At 53.7% G+C, this 22,084-nt stretch overlaps 2 protein-coding genes and 1 long non-coding RNA gene across 4 annotated transcripts in view; all 3 read left to right on the top strand.

The window, feature by feature from the left end:
- Window positions 1–8,310, top strand: part of SYMPK (symplekin scaffold protein) — a 28,790-nt gene extending 20,480 nt beyond the window's left edge. Inside the window, exons 21-27 of the mRNA XM_087728330.1 lie at window positions 360–450; window positions 645–746; window positions 1,990–2,177; window positions 2,986–3,162; window positions 4,156–4,296; window positions 5,967–6,284; window positions 8,080–8,310. Coding sequence (XP_087584456.1) covers window positions 360–450; window positions 645–746; window positions 1,990–2,177; window positions 2,986–3,162; window positions 4,156–4,296; window positions 5,967–6,284; window positions 8,080–8,295 — 1,233 coding nt within the window. The 3' untranslated portion in view covers window positions 8,296–8,310. The remainder of the gene's footprint in view (window positions 1–359; window positions 451–644; window positions 747–1,989; window positions 2,178–2,985; window positions 3,163–4,155; window positions 4,297–5,966; window positions 6,285–8,079) is intronic.
- A 1,997-nt stretch (window positions 8,311–10,307) lies between these two features.
- DMWD (DM1 locus, WD repeat containing) lies at window positions 10,308–17,571 on the top strand. Of its 2 annotated transcripts, none has more exons than XM_087727368.1 (4): window positions 10,308–10,706; window positions 12,000–12,162; window positions 14,456–15,718; window positions 17,262–17,571. In XM_087727368.1, exons 1-4 carry the CDS (start codon window positions 10,314–10,316, stop codon window positions 17,528–17,530), a joined length of 2,088 nt encoding a protein of 695 aa, XP_087583494.1. In that variant the 5' UTR covers window positions 10,308–10,313; the 3' UTR covers window positions 17,531–17,571. The 2 variants fall into 2 exon arrangements, with proteins under 2 accessions (XP_087583494.1, XP_087583495.1); XM_087727369.1 differs by having other exon boundaries at window positions 12,000–12,182; window positions 17,262–17,459.
- A 563-nt stretch (window positions 17,572–18,134) lies between these two features.
- Window positions 18,135–21,051, top strand: LOC148042880 (uncharacterized). The gene is made up of 2 exons (XR_015698306.1): window positions 18,135–19,385; window positions 19,515–21,051. It is a non-coding gene; the product is annotated as an uncharacterized LOC148042880 (long non-coding RNA).
- Window positions 21,052–22,084: the final 1,033 nt, after the last annotated feature.

Genomic DNA, 22,084 nt, shown 5'->3' with positions numbered 1-22,084 from the left:
TCTCTCTCCCTCTTTCTCCTTTCTCTTTCTCTCTCTCTCTCTTTTTCTCTCTCCTTTTTCTTTCTCTCTTTCTCTCTCCTTTTTCTTTCTCTCTTTCTCTCTTCCTCTTTCTCCTTTCTTTCTCCCTCTTTCTCCTTTCTCTTTCTCTCTCTCTCTCTCCTTTTTCTTTCTCACTTTCTCCTTTCTCTTTCTCTCTCCTTTTTCTTTCTCTTTCTCCCTCTTTCTCTCTCCTTTCTCTTTCTCTCTCTTTCTCTCTCTTTCTCTCTCTTTCTCTCCTCTTTCTTTCTCTCTCTCTTTCTCCCTCTCTCCCTCCCTCCCTCTCTCTCACACTCTCCCTCCCTCCCCCGGTCTCTTTCTAGAAAGAGGTGATCCAGGCTTTGCCCAAGCTCATCAAGCTGAATCCCATCGTGGTGAAAGAAGTCTTTAACCGGCTCCTGGGAACCCAACACGGTAGGGACCACGGCTCATCCCCGCTTCCAACGCCCAACCTTTTGCCCTTGCAAGGAGGGACCAACGCCAAGGTGGGGGGGAAAGAGAGCCCTGGGGGAGGACTTGAGTAGCTGCCGGACCGAACAAGTGGACCCAGCAGCTCCGTCCTTGTGGAGAATCCGTGGGGCTAATTTCTCTCGCGGTCGTTTCCACAGGTGAAGGGAATTCCACAGTTTCCCCCCTCAATCCCGGGGAACTGCTGATCGCCTTGCACAACATCGATTCCACCAAGTGCGACATGAAGTCCATCATCAAAGGTTGGCTGCCTCTGGGCTTCTGCTCGCCTTCCGCCAGACCAGTTGGACTCATCACGGAGGGGTCCATGGTCCCCTTAAAAGGGGCGCCTGGGTGGGCGCCACAACTCCCAAGACTCCAAAGGCCGTACTGAGTGGTCCCCACTTACTTGAAGCTGGGTTGGAAGGAAGGCTCCGAGGCCACCATTATTATATCCGGTAGTGAACGTAGTGGGGAGACCCTCAGAAATCTGGCACAGCTGTGGCTCTGGGCCAGTGTTTCTCAACCTTGGCCACTTGAAGATGTCCGGACTTCAACTCCCAGAATTCCCCAGCCAGCGAATGCTGGCTGGGGAATTCTGGGAGTTAAAGTCCGGACATCTTCAAGTGGCCAAGGTTGAGAAACACTGTCCTAACCACTGCTGGGGAATTCTGGGAGTTGAAGTCCGAGCATCTTCAAGTGGCCAAGGTTGAGAAACACTGCTTCAAGAGATCTAGACCGTAGAATAGTAAGAGTTGGAAGGGGCCTCAGAGGTCTTCCAGTCCAACCCCTGCTCAAGCAGGAGACCCCCAGACCGTTTTGGACAAATGGTTTGTCCAACCTCTTCTTAAAAAGCTGCATCGTTGAATGCTGGCTGGGGAATTCTGGGAGTTGAAGTCCGGACATCTTCAAGTAGCCAAGGTTGAGAAACACTGCTCTGGGCTCTCGGTTGCTGCCCTCCGAAGGAAACGCACAAACCCGTGTCGCCTCTCGTCTTGCCATGCATCCGACCAGAATAACAGAGCTGGAAGGGACCCGGGAGGACGTCTAGTCCAACCCCCTGCTCAGGCAGGAAACCTCATACCATTCCAGACAAACCCCAGGGAAAGGGATCCCAATTGAAGAGGCTGGAATTGTTATCACGGCGGAAGATTTGGGAAGCAGTGCTGTAGATGAGCAGGCTGATTCGAGGGAGGGAAGAGTCAAGCATGTCATCAGTCTCGAGTCCCTTCATGCCCCCGTGAGATCGAAGTCCAGCCCACCTTCAATTCCTTGGGCTCTTATCTGCACCGATTCGCTCGGGCCATTCAGATTCTTGTCCAGAGTTTCAGCTTGCAATAAACCTTTAGGTTCCCTTCTCGGGGTTTCTGATTTCTCCTGTTTCTTGGGGGGGGGGCATCAAAGGACTGACCGCTTGGGACACGCGTGGTGGCGGCCTTTTGCACCCTCCTCCCTATGTTTTTGGAGCAGTTCCTTTTCTCACGCCCTCGATTTCCCTGCCCGCAGCGACCAACCTGTGCTTTGCCGAGCACAACGTCTACACCTCGGAGGTGCTGGCCGTGGTGATGCAGCAGCTGATGGAGCAGAACCCCCTCCCCATGCTCCTCATGCGGACGGTCATCCAGTCACTCACCATGTACCCCCGCCTGGGCGGCTTTGTCATGAATATCCTTTCGCGCCTCATCTTGAAGCAGGTGAGTCGGGGCCTGGGGGAGCAGAAGAGAGCCTGGGGCCCTTAAGAGAGCCGAGGGGGCGCAGTGGTTAGGGTGCAGCACTGCAGGCCACTTCAGCTGACTGCTATCTGCAGTTCGGCTGTTCAAATCTCACCAGCTCAGGGTTGACTCAGCCTTCCATCCTTCCAAGGTGGGTGAAATGAGGACCCAGACTGGGGGCGATATGCTGACTCTGTAAACCGCTTAGAGAGGGCTGAAAGCCCTATGAAGTGGTATATAAGTCTAACTGCTATTGCTAAGAAGTTGGATTTCAACCATACAGGTGAGTCCTTGATTTACAGTCACCAGGGAGCCCCAAACTTATAACAATAGCAGCTAGACTTATATACCGCTTCATAGGGCTTTCAGCCCTCTCTAAGCGGTTTACAGAGAGTCAGCATATTGCCCCCAACAATCTGGGTCCTCATTTCACCCACCTCGGAAGGATGGAAGGCTGAGTCAACCCTGAGCCGGTGAGATTTGAACCACTGAACTGCAGATAACAGTCAGCTGAAGTGGCCTGTAGTACTGCACCCTAACCACTGCGCCACCTTGGCTCTCTCCCCCCCCCCCATCTTACTCCCTCCCATCCATCTTTCAGCAATCGCATGTTGCCTTTTGATAACGTCGCACTATTTATATAGTTTTATTTTTTAATAGTGTCAACTGTCCTGAGTTGCCTCTGTGATAAGGTGGGAGGCCGACGCCTTTGATGAACGAACGAACGAACGAATTGGGATGGATGGAGGATTCCAATGGCTCAGTTTTCGAACTCTTGCTTCTTCCCCAGGTGTGGAAGTATCCCAAAGTCTGGGAGGGCTTCATCAAATGCTGCCAGCGCACGAAGCCCCAGTCCTTCCAAGTCATCCTCCAGTTGCCCCCACAGCAGCTCAGTGCCGTGTTCGAAAAGTGCCCGGAGCTGAGGGAGCCTCTGCTCGCTCACGTCCGCTCCTTCACCCCCCATCAGGTAGGCAATGGGTTATATCAGTGGTCTCCAACCTTAGCAACTTTAAGACCTGTGGACTTCAACTCCCAGAGTTCCTCAGCCAGCAAAGCTGGCTGAGGAACTCTGGGAATTGAAGTCCACAAGTCTTAAAGTTGCCAAAGTTGGAGACCAATGGCTTATATGATGAAGACGGAGTAGATTCCCAGAATATCTGCCCCTGCCCTATTTGCTTCAGAAGCCTATCTCCTCAAATGGAGTCGCTGAGACAGAACTGGGTCAGAATTAGAACTACAATTATTGTAATTTGGCCAATAACACAATGACCTTGTTTACTCTGCGGAAACTCTCAGTGTAGATGCAAAATAACAAAGTGATAATCAGAGATACCAACAGGAGAAGGTAGTAGGGAAGATGACAAAAATAGTAGTAATAATACACACACACACACACACACACTATATGGATAGGGATGCGTTGGCTCAAGGCTTAAACGCTCAGCTTGTCGATCAGAAAGGTCGGCGGTTCGAATCCCGAGCGCTGAGTAACGGAGTGAGCTCCCGTGACTTGTCCCAGCTTCTGACAACGTGGCAGTTCGAAAGCAGGTAAAAAATGCAAGTAGAAAAATAGGAACCACCTTTGGTGGGGAGGTAACAGCGTTCCGTGCGCCTTTAGCGTTGAGTCATGCCGGCCACATGACCACGGAGACGTCTTCGGACAGCGCTGGCTCTTCGGCTTTGAAAGGGAGAGGAGCACCGCCCCCTAGAGTCGGGAACGGCTAGCACATATGTGCGAGGGGAAGCTGTACTTTAACATATGGGTAAGTGTCTTTAGGCATAAGACGGTGGTATGGGAATTAGGTATTCGGCAAAAGTGGATCTATGCTGAGACGTTAATGGAAAAGCCGAAGCCAGAATAATCTTGCATTTGTGTTTCGGAGTCTTTGATCGGTAACTAACCTTCATTTGGCTGCCTTAAATCTCCTGTCGGTTGACACGGTGTCCTTCTTACCCCCAGCAAGCCCACGTCCCCAATTCCACCATGGCCATTCTGGAAGCCACCATCAAACAGGAAACGGAAGGCAAAGAGCTTCAGCCCCTGGAGGAAGGGAGGGGCCCTGCTCCGCCCAGGACGAAGACCCTGAGGAGAGAGAGGGAGGTCAGTGCTGTGAGGACGGATTGGGGGTTGGAGGTGGGGGCGGGGGCTGAATTATTGCACTGGAGGCTGATGGATTGTACTGAAGGGCAAGAGCAGGGGGCAAGAGTTTGGCAGAAAGCCAAGGGGGAATTGTGGGGAAACTGCCACAGGAAAAGGCTCGGTTTTGCTTCCCAGTTTGGTTTTGATTTGAAAGCCAAACTTTGGCAAAGGACAGAAGCAAAATCTTAAAAGGATTCAGAGCTTTCTGGGCCTTAAATAGCAATAGCAATAGCAGTTAGACTTATATACCGCTTCATAGGGCTTTCAGCCCTCTCTAAGCGGTTTACAGAGTCAGCATATCGCCCCCAACAACAATCCGGGTCCTCATTTTACCCACCTCGGAAGGATGGAAGGCTGAGTCAACCCTGAGCCGGTGAGATTTGAACAGCCAAACTGCAGAACTGCAGTCAGCTGAAGTAGCCTGCAGTGCTGCATTTAACCACTGCGCCACCTCGGCTCTCTCTTAAAGGACCACGTGAGCTAAAGAATGACCAGAACAGGCTTGGAAAAAGATTTCCTATAGATTTTCTTGCCATTTAAGCCATTTTTTTTTTCTTGATCCCAAACATTTTTTGCAGGTGTTTTTTGTACATTTAATTCCATTGACTTGGGTGCTGGAGAAGCTCCTAGAGACCCATCAACCTTCAGTTTGATGCAGTTCTTTCTTTGCTGCTATTAAATGGACATATTTGGGGGATGTTTTTCGGGTGAAAGCAGTTGCTCCAACTAGAGCAGGGCTCCCCAAATTTGGCAACTTTTAGACTCATGTCCTTCGGCTCCCAGAATCCCCCACCTGGCAAGCCAATAGTTCTGGGAGTTGAAGTCCACCAGTCTTAAAGTTGCCAAGGTTGGAGACCCCTTGTCCCGGAGAGGAGCGATGGCCGGGAATGGGAGATGCTCAGCCTCAGAAATGGGGGTGCCGTTGGGATTAAACTAGCAGTAGCCCTTAGACTTATATACCGCTTTGTCGTCCTTTATGGCCGTCTCTAAGCGGTTTGCAGAGACAGCCTCTTGCCCCCAGCCATTTGGGACCTCATTCTATTGACCTCAGAGGGACAGAAGGCTGAGTCAACCTTGAGCCAGTCAGGATCGAACTCCTGGCAGTGGGCAGAGTCAGCCTGCAATGCAGCCAGTCCTGGACTTCATGACCGCAATTGAGCCCCAAATTTGCGTTGCTAAGAGGTTCATTTCTTAATTTGAGTTTTGCCTCATTTTACGACCTTTCTCGCCCCGGTTGTTAAGCGAAGCATTGCAATTGACAAGTTAAGGCGCATCGGGCTCCCCCCCCCCCAAAAAAAAGGACTTTGCCAAAGCAAATCCTGTGGCCTCAGGACACTGCAACCATCCTAAATGTGAACCCGTTGCCAAGCGCCTGAGTTTCGATCGCGTGACTGCGGCCACGGTCGTTAAGCGTGAAAAACAGCCATAAGCCACTTTGTTTGCTGCCGTTGTAACTTTGGTCACTGAAAGGAACTGTTGTAAGTCGAGGACTCCCTGTGGTTCCATTCTAACCAGCCAGCAGGGCCCTTCAACCCCCCCGAACTGCTCGGGCCGTCTGGGCCCATCCTGGAGGGATTCTGGAATGGCTTCTTTTAGCGGATCCTAAACCCCGAATCTTTCTGGGCCCCCAGGAGGAAGCGGAGCCCCAGCCTCTGCTGCCTCGGGTGTCCCAGGACATGATCGCCCTGCGCCTGGCCCAGGAGAAGGCCCTGAAGAGGCAGCTGGAGGAGGAGCAGAAGCTGAAGCAGCAGCAGCAGCAGCAGCAGCAACAGGCTCGCCCGGCCGGCCCCCCCACCCCTCCCCCTGCAGAGGAACTGGTGGACCTCCCGGAAGACGTGCCCGAAGCCGAGACCCCCACCATCTTCATCAGCATGCAGGAGGAGGAGGAGAGCTTTGCGGGGGAGAGCTCCCTGCTGGAATCCAGCTTAGAAGGACCCTGGCCCACCAAGGTACCCCCCATCCCCCTCTTTTCCATCGGTGTATTTATTTGTGTTTTTCTCATTTTCCGTTTGTTGGTTATTTCTACACATAAATCAAGCAGAGTCGAGACGTCTCCCTCCTCCTCCTCCTCCTCCTCCTCCTCTTTTACCCCCCCAACAACCCTGTGAGGTATGTTGGGCCGAGAGGCAGAGAGTGATTGGCCCCCAATTCCCCAGCTGGCTTCCATGCCTAAGGTGGGCACTAGAACTCCCAGCCTCCTGGTGATTGGCTTTCATGGCCGAGCCAAGACTACAACTCACCGCCTCCTGCTTTCTAGCCTGATGCCTTAACCCAGGGATGGGGAGCCTCTTCGGCACTGAGGGCCCAAACTGGGACATGTAGCAATAGCAATAGCAGTGAGACTTATATACCGCTTCATGGGGCTTTCAGCCCTCTCTAAGCGGTTTACAGAGTCAGCATATCGCCCCCAGTCTGGGTCCTCATTTCACCCAGATAGATAGATGATAGATGATAGATAGATAGATAGATAGATAGATAGATAGATAGATAGATAGATAGATAGATAGCAATAGCAGTTAGACTTATATACCGCTTCATAGGGCTTTCAGCCCTCTCTAAGCGGTTTACAGAGTCAGCATATTGCCGCCAACAACAATCCGGGTCCTCATTTCACCCACCTCGGAAGGATGGAAGGCTGAGTCAACCTTGAGCCGGTGAGATTTGAACCGCTGAACTGCAGATAACAATCAGCTGAAGTGGCCTGCAGTACTGCACCCTAACCACTGCGCCACCTCGGCTCTACTGTGTGCATGTATGTGTGTGTCCATGTGCCAGAGTGCCGGAAACTTGAAGACCAGCTGGTCAGCGCACATGTGCCTGTTTCTTGGCTGTTTTTGGCTGTTTGGGGGCCATTTTCGGGCAGTTTATAGGCTCTTTTTTTGGGTCATTTTCTGGCCGCTTTTGGGTCGTTTTCAGGCGCCTGCGAAGACCAGCTGGTCAGAAGAACAGAAGCCAGAAGAGCAGCTGACGACAGCACATGTGCCCAGAGAGAGGGCTCTGTGTGCCACCTCTGGCATGCGTGCCATGGGTTCTCCATCGCAGCCTCAACCACTAGATTGAAGTGGTTCTTTTAATTGCACAGACTGAATTCTTGGGCTCTTGCTGTCCTCAGTGAAAACAAATGGTCCCTTTGACTCCAATTCTGGGTGCCGTCATTGAATTGAATTGAATTTATTATATTTCTATGCCGCCCTTTTCCCCGAAGGGGACTCAGGGCAGCTCACAACTCAAGTCAAGGGGTGGGGGGTACAAATAAGGAATTAAAAGACGAACAAGACAATACCATAATTTAAAAGCACACAACAACCATACCATTCGAGGGGGGACAAAGCTCAATTAGCCCCAGGCCTGTCGGAACAGCCAGGTTTTAAGGGCTTTGCGGAAGGCCTGGAGGGTGGTGAGGGTTCGAATCTCCACGGGGAGCTCGTTCCAGAGGGTCGGAGCGGCCACAGAGAAGGCTCTCCTCTGAGTAGTCGCCAGTCGACACTGGCCGGCGGATGGAATTCGGAGGAGGCCTAATCTGTGGGATCTAATTGGTCTATTGGAGGTAATTGGCAGCAGGCAGTCTCTCAAGTACCCGGGTCCAATACCATGAAGGGCATCATTTCCCAGCCAAAAACCAGGTTCCTTCCTCGGATTCCCATTTAATTAAATTCATTTCCCTGAAATCCCCCGCTTGGCTTCCAGTGCTTTTTCCCGTGTCCAGTTTTGACTCTTGACGGGTGTCGTGTCCTCTCCCTGCAGGAGCTGCTCAGCAAGGAAGCGGGCGGTGGCAACAGCAGCAGCTCAGACGAAGGGTCCTCCAGCAAGACCCCGGTCCCGGCCCAGCCCACCCCTGCCCCAGAAGAGCCGGCCAAGGACAGCCAAGCAGCAGAGGGTGGCTCAACCGGCCCTTCGGAGGAGGCACCAGCAGCGCCCCCCAAGTCCAGCACTGAGGAAGAAGAGAAGATGGAGAGCTGATGGGAGGGAGAGAATGGCCGGGGGGGGGGGAGTGGGAGAAGGGGAAACGGGGGTCTCTGCCTTCTCAATAAAGCATCTCAGCTATCCTTCCTGGTGCTTCCTGGGGTGTTTTTTTGCAGAGGAGTCATTGAGACTTATATACCGCTTGATAGGGCTTTCAGCCCTCTCTAAGCGGTTTACAGAGTCAGCATATCGCCCCCAACAATCCGGGTCCTCATTTCACCCACCTCGGAAGGATGGAAGGCTGAGTCAACCTTGAGCCGGTGAGATTAGAACCGCTGAACTGCAGATAACAGTCAGCTGAAGTGGCCTGCAGTACTGCACCCTAACTACTGCGCCACCTCGGCTCTTGTGTGGACTTCAACTCCCAGAATTCCTCAGCCCAGGTGGGGTTGAAGCCTTGGAAGGCTTGAACCATGGGCCCTATTATCCAACATGACATTCAATGTGGAGAAAAGCCAGGTTTTACCAACTAGGCAGGGAAAACCAAAGGGACAAGTTACACATTAGGGACACGTGGCTCAGTGGCTAAGACGCTGAGCTTGTCGATCGGCGGTTCGAATCCCCAGCACCACGTAACGGAGTGGAGCTCCCGTGACTTGTCCCAGCTTCTGCCGACCTAGCAGTTCGAAAGCACATAAAAAATGCAAGTAGAAAAATAGGAACCACCTTTGGTGGGAAGGGAACAGCATTTTGTGCGCCTTCGGGCGTTGAGTCATGCCGGCCACATGACCACGGAGACGTCTTCGGACAGCGCTGGCTCTTCGGCTTTGAAACGGAGATGAGCAGCGCCCCCTAGAGTCGGGAACGACAGCACAGATTTGCGAGGGGAACCTTTGCCTTTACCCATTAGGCGAGGCTCAAAAACAGTAACTGTGAGAGGGACCTTAAAGGGAGCCAGCCTGTGTAGCAGCAGCCAAATAAACTAATACAATTCTCGGTTGTGTAAACCAGTGTTTCTCAACCTTGGCCACTTGAAGATATCCGGACTTCAACTCCCAGAATTCCCCAGCCAGCATTTGCTGGCTGGGGAATTCTGGGAGTTGAAGTCCGGACATCTTCAAGTGGCCAAGGTTGAGAAACACTGGAATAGAAGACCTCCAAGGTCCCTTCCAACTCTGCTATTCTTGACATTCCCTTAACGCAGTGTTTCTCAACCTTGGCCACTTGAAGATGTCTGGACTTCAACTCCCAGAATTCCCCAGCACTGGTTAGGACAGTGTTTCTCAACCTTGGCCACTTGAAGATGTCTGGACTTCAACTCCCAGAATTCCCCAGCCAGCATTCGCTGGCTGGGGAATTCTGGGAGTTGAAGTCCAGACATCTTCAAGTGGCCAAGGTTGAGAAACACTGGTGTAAACAGAGGCATAGAATCTGCATCGCATGAAGTATTAGCACCCCATTATAAAGCTTCAGGAAGGCCACACCTGGAGTACAGCATCCAGTTTTGGTCAGCACCTAGTAACGTTCCAGTATCGGAGGGGCTGCCACAAAGAGGGGGGGGGGGTTGAAGCTCTTTTCCAAAGCAGGAGAAGAAAAATGGAGGAGGAGCAACGTGGAATGGAGGGATTTCCTGACCAAACTCTTGACCAGTGGAACTGCCTGCCACCAGAAGTTGGGAATTGCTCCTCCAACGCTGGAGGTTTTGAAGAAGGGGCTGGACAGCCACCTGCCTGAAATGGCTATAGGGTCCCCTGCCTGAGCAAAGGGCTGGACTAGAAGACCTCCAGGGTCCCCTCTGCCAGGAACCCTGAAGTCCAGAAGCCGTAAAAAAAAAACGCAGCCAAGGGTGGCGCCTGCGCAAAGGGAGCCCCGCGCGGCCTCCAGCCCTTGTCACCCGTTGCCAAGGCGACCGCAGCACCGCCCCTCCCCGGGCGGCCCAGCCTCGGCCGGAGTCTCGCGCGCCGTTGCCCGGCAACGACCCCCCCTCGCGCCCGGGCCCGCCTCCTCCGCGCGGCTTCCGGCGTGCGGGGGAGGGGGGGGCGGCGACTTCCGGGAGGCGGCGGCCGGGCGGGAAGATGGCGGCGGCGCTGGCTCCCCCGGCGCCGGCCCCGGACGGAGGCGCCCCCCCGGCCCCGCCGCCGCCCCCGCCGCCGCACGAGGTCAAGAGCCAGTTCCGCACCCGCGAGGGCTCCTACCGGCTGCTGGGCGGCCCCGAGCCCCGAGCCAGGCCCGCCGCGCCCCCCGCCCCGCCGCCGCCGCCCCTGCCGCCCGCCGGAGCCCCCGCGCCGCCCGCCCCGTCGTTGCCGCCCGTGCGCCTCTCGCTGGTGCGGCTGGGCCTGGCCGCGGGAGCAGGGGAGCCCTGCGCCGACGGAGAGGCGGGCGGGCCGGGCGCCGAGCGGAGCCGCGTCTGCTTCAACCTGGGCCGGGAGCTCTACTTCTACTCGGGCGCCGCCGGGAGGGGAAGGAGGGTGAGCCCCGGGGGGGGGAAGGGGGGGCTGGGTGGGGGTGTAAGGAGGATGTAGGGGGCAGGGAGGGCGGGGGGGGGGTGAGAGATGCACGCCTAGAGAGGGAGAGCCGGGGTGGGGGCGCCCAAATGAGGTGGGGGGTGTAAGGAGGATTTGGGGAGGGGGGAACGACCCCCCTGTGAGTGATGGGTTAGGGAGGGTGGGGGGCAGCAGTGGGGGCTGGGTGGGGAGAATGGGCACTGGAGGGGTCACCTGGGATAGCAATAGCAATAGCAGTCGACTTATATACCGCTTCATAGGCCTTTCAGGCCTCTCTAAGCGGTTTACAGAGAGTCAGCATATTGCCCCCAACAATCTGGGTCCTCATTTTACCCACCTCGGAAGGATGGAAGGCTGAGTCAACCCTGAGCCGGTGAGATTTGAACCGCTGACCTGCTGATCTAGCAGTAGCCTGCAGTGCTGCATTTAACCACTGCGCCACCTTGGCTGGGATAGGGGTGGGGGAAGGTGCCCAGGTGTGGGGGTGTAGGGGGGATTTGGGTGGGGCCACGAGGGGAGGGGAGGGGAGAGGCGGGTGATGGGTAAGGAAGAGCCAAAGTAGAATCGCGGGGGGGGGAGGGGGGGCTCTCTTGATGTGGCTCCGGGCAGCATTTCCTAGCAGGGGAGTTTATGAGTTTTTTTATGAGTTTATTATTTATAGGCCGCCCTTTTCCCTGAGGGGACTCAGGGCGGCTTACAATTTATAGGGAAGGGGATACAAGACAATAAAACAATAAACATGAAAACAGTGCAAGTAAAAAATAAAGCACAACATTCATCATTCGGGTGGGAAGCCTCAAAGGAGCTTTTTTTTCCCCAAAAGGCAACTTGGACTTTCTTGGCTTTTCCCCCCCTTCGAAGACCTTTCGCTTCTCATCCCCGAAGTTTCAGAAGATCAGAACTGAAGAAGCTTCCTGGATGAGAAGCGAAAGGTCTTCGAAGGGGGAAAAAAAGAAAGTCCAAGTGGCCTTTTGGACAAAAAAAAAGCTCCTTTGGGACGATGTGACTGAGGATCTCCTGGCAAGGAAGCCTCCCCCAAATCGGGTTGTCCAGGCAGTGGGGCTGTTTTGGCTAAGAAGAAGCTGGTCGTCACGTGGTCAAAATAGTGGATCTCAACCTTTTGACGGGCAAACGATTCAGGGCTGTTCTGAAAAGTGGCCCTTTTGTGGGTGCCCCTTCCTTTCCCTTCCTTTAGATTTCTGTGTGTGAAGTCCTTGCTTTTTGTTCGATCTTAAATGTCTCTTGTGATCCTCCCAGTCCATCGACCTGAAGAAACCCATCGACAAGCGGATCTACAAGGGGACGCAGCCCACCTGCCATGACTTCAATCAGTTCACGGCGGCTTCCGAAAGCATCTCCCTCCTGGTGGGCTTCTCAGCTGGGCAGGTGCAGTACCTGGATCTGATCAAGAAAGATACCAGTAAGCTATTTAATGAGGAGGTGAGTCCCGGGCAGGGTGGCTGACCCACAGAAGGGAATCTCTGCAGCTCAGGGTTGAACCGTGGGGGGGTCCTCGGCGCTCCCTGAGCTTGGGGGTTTCCTGGCAGACGTTTCATGGCCCAACTAGGTAACATCATCAGTGCTAGATGGAGGGAGGGGGAAGAGGAGGAGGAGGACTGTGGGGTCCTTGGTGCTCTCTGAGCTTGGTGGTTTTCTTGCAGACATTTCATGACCCAACTAGGTAACGTAATCAGTGCTAGAAGAGAGGGGGTTGTGGGGAAGAGGAGGGGAGGAGGAGAATGATGAAAGGGAGGAAGAGGAGGAGGAAGAAGAGGGCTCTGAGGTCTTTGGTGCTCTCTGAGCTTGGTGGTTTTCTTGCAGACATTTCATAACCCAACTAGGTAACATCATCAGTGCTAGAAGAGAGGGGGTTGTGAGGAAGAGGAGGGGAGGAGGAGAATGATGAAGGAGAGGAAGAGGAGGAGGAAGAAGAGGGCTCTGAAGTCTTTGATGCTCTCTGAGCTTGGTGGTTTTCTTGCAGATGTTTCATAACTCAACTAGGTAACACCATCAGTGCTAGAAGAGAGAGGGGTTGTGGGGAAGAGGAGGGGAGGAGGAGAATGATGAAGGAGAGGAAGAGGAGGAGGAAGAAGAGGGCTCTAAGGTCTTTGATGCTCTCTGAGCTTGGTGGTTTTCTTGCATACGTTTCATGACCCAACTAGGTAACAGCATCAGTGCTAGAAGGGAGTGGGGTTCGATCTCCTTTTATATACAGTGCCTTGCTCTGTCAATATTGGTGGGAGTGTCCTTAGTGGTTCCTTGATGAGGCTATGGCTTAACTATTGTTGGTGTTGCTTATCCACACTTAGGTAAGCAGAGATTCATAACAGGGTTCACCAACAATCAAGCAGTAAACAATACCTCCATCAAAGAACTACCAACTCAAACAAACAGGAAACAGGCTAAGGAAACTGCCAAGAAAACATTTTCCCACCAACACTTACAAGGCAGATAAACAGAGAGCAAACCCCACTCCCTTCCAGCACTGATGATGTTACCTAGCTGGATCCTGAAATGCCTGCAAGAAAACTGCCAACCTTGGGTGGGGTTGGGGAGGGTCACCGCAGGGATCCTTTCAGCTCAGCCCGGCTGCCGTTAAGTGGGAACCGGCAGCTAATAATAGCCTCTGGCTGCCGCTTGCTGGGGCTGATGAGAGTTTTAGAACAGAACATCTGGAAACCGCTCCCTTGATGTCTTCCCTCGTTACTGATTCTAATCAGATTAATCAAGATGCAGCTTTAATTGCAGCAGCTTTGTGGTTTTGGAGCTTCGACAGAAAAATGACTCGGAGCTTTACCAGATCCATCCTGGCAGAGCCCTGCTCCGGAGAAGCAGCAATTCGCCCTCAAATGGGCCTCGGGCCTTGCCCTCTCCCAGCTGTTCTGAGATGGCGTCGCCTTCTCCCGCGCGGGGCAGGTCCCAGGGAAGAATCCAGCGGGCATCCTCATCCCTCCCGTCTCTCGGATTCTGGCTTCGTTTTACAAAAACTGCCCCCCGCGGAGAAGACCACCTTCAGAACAATCTGGATGTTTCTTTTGTGCTTTTGCTCTTGTTTTTATTCCTTTGAAACGTTCTTCGTTTGTAATGTCTTTTTGGAATTGTGAGCCGGCCGGCGTTATTCACCGAGATGGACAGCTACAAAAACTGAACAAACCATCATCCTCCTAGATGATCTCTGTCTAGCGAACAAGCTGACTTTCAGAAACGTGGAATGGGCTGGGGGTTTGGGATGGAGGGGCTACTCAGGATTTGCCTGTGGGAGGGGGACTTGGGGGGGGGCTCTTGGGACCCCGAGGGTCTTTTTTTCACCTTTCTTTCTGGCCCCCGGCCTTCTTTCCTCGCGACCAATTAGATCTCATCGATTAGGCCTCCTCCGAATTCCATCTGCCAGTCAGTGTCGACTGGCAACTACGCGGAGGAGAGCCTTCTCGGTGGCAGCTCCGACCCTTTGGAACGATCTCCCCGTGGGGATCCGTACCCTCACCACCCTCCAGACCTTCCGCACAGCCCTTAGAACCTGGCTATCCCGTCAGGCCTGGGGTTAGATTGTAATCCGTCCCCACCCGAATGATGAATGCTGTGTTCTATTTTTAATTATGTATTGTTTTATGTCTCACTGTTTGTATTCCCCTCCCCATGAATTGTAAGCCGCCCTGAGTCCCCCCAGGGAAAAGGGCGGCCTATAAATAAGCTTTCCAATTCCTTTCCCGCAGAGGCTCATCGACAAGTCGAAGGTTACCTTTGTGAAGTGGATCCCCGAGTCGGAGAGCCTCTTCCTGGCCTCCCACGCCAGCGGGCACCTGTACCTCTACAACGTGGAGCAGCCCTGCGTCTCGGCCGCCCCTCAGTACACCCTCCTCAAACAAGGCGAGGGCTTCACCGTTTACGCCTGCAAGAGCAAGAACGCCCGGAACCCGCTGCTGAAGTGGGCGGTGGGCGAGGGGGCCCTGAACGAGTTTGCCTTCTCGCCCGACGGGCGCTACCTGGCGTGCGTCAGTCAAGACGGCTGCCTGCGGGTCTTCCATTTCGACTCCATGCTGCTCCAGGGCATGATGAAGAGCTACTTTGGGGGTTTGCTGTGCGTCTGCTGGAGCCCCGACGGACGCTACATCGTCACGGGGGGAGAGGACGACCTGGTGACGGTGTGGTCTTTCGCGGAGGGCCGGGTCATCGCCCGGGGCCACGGACACAAGTCCTGGGTCAACGCGGTGGCCTTCGACCCCTACACCACCAGCACGGAGGACGAGGAGAGCGGGGAGCTGAGCGGCAGCGACGAGGACCTGCAGGATTCGTCCGAGTTCAGGCGGGTGAGGACCAGCAGCACCCTCTCCCACCTCTCCAAGCACAGCGCCAAAAGCACCCCTTCCGTCACCTACCGGTTCGGCTCCGCCGGGCAGGACACCCAGTTCTGCCTCTGGGACCTGACCGAAGACGTGCTGTACCCCCACCACCTCTTGCCCCGCACCCGAACGCTCACCAACACCTTCGGGACCGGCATCCCTCCCTCGGGCAGCGGGGGCAGCAACCTGGCCGCCGAGTCGGGTGGCGGCGGCGGAGGGCCGCTTCCCCGCTCCCTCTCGCGCTCCAACAGCCTGCCGCACCCGGCCGTCACCAGCACCGCCAAAAGCCACGCGGCGGACGGGGCGGTGCCCTTCAGCATCGGCAAGTTCGCCACCCTGACCTTGCAGGAGCGGCGGGACAAGAACGCGGAGAAAGAGCACAAGCGTTACCACAGCCTGGGCAACATCAGCAAGAGCAGCGACAAGCTGAACGTGGTGCCCAGGAGCAAGCTGGACACGGCCAAGGTCTTGGGCACGGCCCTGTGCCCCCGCATCCACGAAGTGCCCCTGCTGGAGCCCCTGGTGTGCAAGAAGATCGCCCACGAGCGGCTGACCGTCTTGCTCTTCCTGGAGGACTCTATCATCACCGCCTGCCAGGAGGGCCTGATCTGCACCTGGGCCAGGCCAGGCAAGGCGGTAAGTGGATCTCGCGGCTCGCTCTCTCTCCCCCTCTCTCTCCCCCTCCCTCCCCCCCTCCCTCCCTCCCTCTCTCTCTCTCTCTCTCTCTCTCTCTCTCTCTCTCTCTCTCTCTCTCTCTCTCTCTCTCTCTCTCTCTCGTTGGGTTACCGCTTCGAGGTCTCCTTCAAGAGAGGGATACGGCCTGGTGGCCGCCGGGCTTAGCGTGCAGTACTGTAGGCAAACTCTGCCCACTGCCAGCAGTTCGATCCTGACGGGCTCAAGGTTGACTCAGGCTTCCACCCTTCCGAGGTGGGTCAAATGTGGAGCCAGATTGTTTGGGGGGGCAATAGGCTGACTCTGTATACCGCTTAGAGAGGGCTGCAAAGCGGTATATAAGTCCATTCAGTGTTTGAGCCGGGATCAGCCAGCACTCCTCTGCAGGTTAGGCTGGGACTTGTTCCAGGTAGCCCTCAATCTACCACCACAATTAAGTTCAGAATATTCCATTGCTAAGCAAGGGAATTTTTGAGCGAGCCGTGCCTCATTTTATGGCCTTTCTGGCCACACAGTCGTTAAGTGAATCCGGTTTCCACTCATTGACTTTGCTTTTCGAAAGTCGACTGGGAAGGGTTACAAAGAGCTGAGGTGGAGCAGTGGTTAGAGTGCAGCACTGCAGGCTTCTTCAGCTGACTGCTAGTTCGGCGGTTCAAATCTCACCGGCTCAGGGTTGACTCAGCCTTCCATCCTTCCGAGGTGGGTGAAATGAGGAACCAGATTGTTGTTGGGGGCGATATGCTGGCTCTGTAAACCGTTTAGAGAGGGCTGAAAGCCCTATGAAGCAGTATATAAGTCTAATTGCTATTGCTAAATGTGGATCGCACGACCCCAGGACAGTGCAAAGGTCATAAATAATACATGCCAGTTGGCCAGGATCAAGGATTTTGATCACCTGGCCATCAACGGTTGTGTCCCAAATCACGCTTTTCAGTTGTAACTTCAAATGTCACTAAATGAATAGTTGTAAGTCAAGAGAGCTGCCTGTAATTTGAGATTCCATAAGGAGGACGAGTGGGGGGGGGAGAGGAGGGGCTCTTCGTGCTCTCTGAGCCTAGTGGTTTTCTTGTAGACGTTGTGTGACCAAACTAGATAACGTCATCAGTGCCCTGATACCACGTTCAACCCCGATCTAGAAATATTCTCTCCTCTCTGCGCTTGGTTCCTATGCCCTCGGGGGGGTCCCCTCCTGTGCAAATCTGACTTCTCTTTATTCCCAGTAGCATAACTGGGTTGATTCAGCCTTTATTCCCCCAGCAAGAGATCCTCTCTGAATTAGCCTGCTGGTGGATCCGGGGATCACTAGATCCCATAAGCCTGTCCCGGGGCAGATCCAGGTAGAAAAGCAGAGGGCAACGGCTTGCTTAACTGAATGACGTGACGTGATCGATTGGTGGATGGGAAGTGCTGACGACCAATTTCCCCTCCGCGGATTCAGCCCACGGGATGAAGGAACCACATTTGCTGTTTAAACTTTGTCCCCCCCCCCACTTTTGATTTTTTCCAGATCCTGAATTCCCAGAACGGGGGCTCTCCCAGCGGCACAATCGTGTGAAACGGCACTCACTGGCTCTCCGGCTTGGAACCGGAGTGGGACTGCTTCCCGGTTCCTTTGCTCCGCGGAGCAGACGTGACCCAAGAGGGGAAAGTTCTGGGACCTTTTCAGCGCGTGTGTGTGTACAGGTTGTCTGTCCCCATCCCTCGCCCGCGAAACCCGACCCTGCGGCCATGTGGAATCCTAACCGTCTAACCTCTCGAGGCCAACGGCGTGGTTGAAGGGCGAACGGCGCCTCTCCGCTATTTAAAAGTATTAATGAGCGAAACTCTCTTATTTAATGTTAAGGTTTGAGCACAGGGTGCTTGGAGGGGCTGATTTTGCACAAAGGTGAACTGAGCTACCCCTTCCCCCCCCCCCCTCCTCCCCCCCCCCCCCACTCCATCCAGACCTATCCCTAACTCCACCGTCCTGGTTGCTTGGGGGTGGGCGGAGGAATCCTCCCCCCCCCCCAGAAGGAGACAGTTTTGTACAGGGGAGAATCACGCCCTGTCGCGTGTAACGGTCCTTCTCTTCCCTCTCCCCCCCCCCTCTGCTTTAATTCCATTTTTGCACAGAAAGTTCCAGTGTTTCTGTTGGCCGGAGGTTAGCAGATGCACCTCTGTCCGACAGATAGTTCTCTCTCGACTTTCTCACCGCGAATGGTCCTCCCCCCACCTTCCTCCTCCTCCTCCTCCCCGCTCAGCCAACGGACTCTCCTAGAGCGATTCGTTACAAATGTTTAGAGCAGTGTTTCTCAACCTTGGCCACTTGAAGATGTCTGGACTTCAACTCCCAGAATTCCCCAGCCAGCGAATGCTGGCTGGGGAATTCTGGGAGTTGAAGTCCAGACATCTTCAAGTGGCCAAGGTTGAGAAACACTGGTTTAGCGATCCAGCACGAAACTGCCAGGGAATTCTCGCCATCCGTGGTCTCCGACGTCTTTTGCTGTCTTGTGGACTCTCTGCTCCGGCTTCTCGCATCCGCCCGGCTTCATCTCGGAAGGGGCCTCTCGCCGTTGGCGACGTTTCTCAAGGATGGTTTCATCCTCCAATCCGCTCCTTTCTCCCACCCCTCGGAATGGGGGTCTCCTTTTTCGGGCCGGCAATTTCTGGCCAGATTTGATCCTTTCTTTCCGACACTTTTTTTTGCCGTTGCTGTCTGTTCTGCCGATGTCCGTGTTTATGCATTGGTCGATCCCAACACATCCGCACTGTTGATTTGCACGGACTCATTCCACAGTCTTTAAACCAACTCCCTTCCTCTCTCAGCCTCCGCCACTTGGAAGAGGTGCGGATTTCAACTTCCCAGAATTTCCCAGCCAGCCGTGATGGAAAAGGGAGTCCAGGAATCTTAATAAGTTGCTGAGGTCAAGGCACAGCCTTCTAGATTATGTAGCTGACGCTTATCCGGTCAGTTGTTCAGTTCGTTCAGCCCTCGGCTTTTGAGCTTCACCTCCTTGTGGAGTTGTTTTTGGCCGCAAAAAGTAAACCTCTAGGATGGTCCATGGCAAATCCTGGCTTCTGGAGCTGCGTTTCTCCACCTTGATGCGCCAGGCTAATCCAGATGGGCGTGGCCCTGCAGCAGATCAAGGCCAGGTGGTCACGAAGGGGGTCTTGGTGCTCTCTGAACTTGGTGGTCTTCTTGCAAACGTTTCATGACCCAAACTAGATAACTAAGGAGTGGGGCTTGGCGTGCAAACCTCCCTCCTTACCAGCTACTGATGACGTTACCTAGTTTGGTCATGAAACGTCTGCCAGAAGACCACCAAGCTCAGAGAGAGCACCAGGGACCCCTCATTTCAGCCCCGAGCTCCAAATATTCTCCTTTTATTGCGATGCGCTCATGTTCCTGTTTCGCTTATTTTAAGTCAGCGGAGCAGAGCCGTATTTCAAAACCTCAGCACGGGTGGACTCTCAATTCCCAGAATGCATCCTGGGGCTGGGAATTCTGGAGTTGGGAGTCTAGACATTCTTGGAAGTTGCCAAGGAAACGACAGGGTCAGATTTTGAATTCTGGGTGTCTCTAGGGCAGTGTTTCTCAACCTTGGCAACTTGAAGATGTCCGGACTTCAACTCCCAGAATTCCCCAGCAGTGGTTAGGACAGTGTTTCTCAACCTTGGCAACTTGAAGATGTCCGGACTTCAACTCCCAGAATCCCCCAGCCAGCATTCGCTGGCTGGGGAATTCTGGGAGTTGAAGTCCGGACATCTTCAAGTTGCCAAGGTTGAGAAACACTGCTCTAGGGTTTGCTGGGGCTTCGGCCCGATTTTAGGTTCGGGTTGCCTAAGGCGAAGGAGGGAAAGGACGAGATTTCCCAACTCCCAGCTCCTCCAAAAACAGATTCGGAGCCAAGCAAAACATTTTTTTTTTAAGCGTTTTAAATTTAGCACGGAGTCTCGAAAATATCCCAAGTATGCTTTGGGCCTGTGGACAATTAAGGATAGTCTTGAGAGAGAGAAGAGAGAGAGAGGAGTTGCCGCAATTGTATAATGGATCATTATAAATGTCAAAATGTCTACCGTTGTTTTCGGCAAGTCTCCCTCCTTTAAAAGATGCAGATTTTGGTTGGATTTGAATCGGTTTCAGGGGTGCAGATTTTTAGCCAGTTTGGCTTCCTTGATTTGATCAGTGGGGGGGGGGGAAACCCTAAGAATTTGGCTCACGTTTAGTGGCTAGATAACGGTGATGGCAAACGTGTGGCACGCACAGCCCTCTCTTGTCGGCACATGTGCCACCACTAGCTGCTCTTCTGGTTTCCTACCGGCTGGGGAATTCTGGGAGTTGAAGTCCACACGTCTTCAAGTCATCAAGGTTGAGAAACACGGCATCGGAGGGTCCCGTAACTCTCCTTGGGAAGAGACTCGGTCTCTCTACAAATTGTCTCCTCCGTCTTCTTCGTAGGCGATGGATGCGCAGTCCAAACATCCTCCGTCAGTCCGATCTTAGGAGTGGCTTTCCTCGAGATCCTGGGAATGTTTTTGTAGGGCAGCGAGTTCTAATCCCGGCTGCCGCCTACACCCCGTGGAGGAGAATTATTTCAGCGCTCGCCATTTCCATGCTCCTCTCGCGAGGCCCGAGGTATAAAACCTGCGTCCGTCCGTCGGCTTGACCAGGGTTCCCCCCGCCGGCTGTGTGAACCCTCGACAGCCTTCCGTACCGACGAGGGATCGTTCACCGCCCCGTCGGATTCCTTCCGTACATCTTTGGCTCTCCAGGTTGCCAAATCCAGCCCGGCGTATCAAAAGACCCTCACCCCCCAGGGTGAATGGAGGACCTAACATAGGGGCGCCTCCCCTCCCCCAGGATTAAAAAGCCATACCGGTCTACAACCACGGACCCCCTGCTTCACCACCACGAAGCCACCGGGGAGGGGAAGGGAGAACCTTCGTTTCCCCTTCAGATCCGCTTGGATTCTTTGCAGCGAGACGGAGGGACCTCGGAAAAAACAGTATTAATTTGCTTTTCCTTCCTCTGCCCCTGATTCCTTCCCTCCCAATGCATGTCTGCCTCCCCCCTCTCCGTGACTTCTGTAAGAAGCCAGCTGGTGTCTGGCAGCCAGGTTCTCCCCCCCCCTCCATCCTTTTGCCTCCCCCCCCCCCAATAACATCTGAAAACTGCCAATAACTGCTGTCGTCGTCCCCCCGGTGCCTTTCGTTACTTTACTACCTGCTCTAAACGTTTGTTACTGTCGTGTCTGAAAAAGCGTTTAAATTATAGAAATCGTGAATGCCTATTTATACTAAAGAGAACCGTTTTCACAGCTCAGACTCCCGCAAGGACTCTTGATTGGCGGCTGGGGAGCCGGTGTGGGCAGGCTTGCAATAATAATAATAAAAATAATCGCAGAGAAGGAACATGAAAAAAATTGCAAAATACCAGGACTTAAAAATCGAAATGCAACGACTATGGCACAAACCAGCAGTGGTAATTCCAGTGGTAATTGGCACACTGGGTGCTATTCCAAAAGCACTGGAATTACATTTAAAACAGTTAAAAATTGACAAAATCCCCATCAGTCAAATGCAAAAAGCCGCACTGCTTGGATCTGCACGCATATTACGAAAATACGTTACGACGTCCTAGGCCTCTGGGTGGGGACCGACTAGTAACCAATGCCAAATCCGGCGAAACAACTGGCTGCTGTGATACAATTGTATGATAATGATGATGATGATGATAATAATAATAATAATCCCCTGGGTGGGGCCCGACTAATAACCAATGCCAAATCCGGCGAAACAACTGGCCATTGTGATACAATTGTATAATAATAATAATAATAATAATAATAATAATAATAATAATTGAGAAGCCATCCTCGACTTACAACTGAGCCCCGAAATTCTCTGCCTGAGCAAGTTGTTAAAAGTGGATTTTTGGCCCATTTTATGACTTTTTCTTGCCACGGTCGTTAAGTGAATCTGGTTTCCCCCCCCCCCCCCCAGTTGACTGCTTTGTCAGAAGTTTGCAAAAGGGGACCCTGGGAACCGTCATGAATGCAACCGTGTTGTGAATTTTGATCCGTGTGACCACAGGGAGGCGGCAACGGTCGTAAAAGAGTGAAAACGGGGGGGGGGGGGCGTACTGAGCGACTTCAAGGGCCGCTGTAAATTTGAACGGTCCCTAAACGGACTGTTGCAAGTCGAGGACTCCCTTGGGGAGGGTGGCAGGCCTGATGGGAGGGGATTGTGGAGACACAGCTTGGTGGGGTTCGATTCCTGGTGTGTGTTTGTGTACATCTTCATTTTGCCTTTGATTCCGGCTGCAAAATCCTAAACCAGAGGCCTTCAAAC

The sequence above is a fragment of the Thamnophis sirtalis genome, unplaced genomic scaffold (assembly GCF_051295495.1).
Source record: "Thamnophis sirtalis isolate CommonGarterSnake01/CBP01778 unplaced genomic scaffold, rThaSir2_p1.2 scaffold_13, whole genome shotgun sequence".
Lineage (NCBI taxonomy): Eukaryota > Metazoa > Chordata > Lepidosauria > Squamata > Natricidae > Thamnophis > Thamnophis sirtalis.
This window is presented reverse-complemented; position numbering and strand designations above follow the sequence as displayed.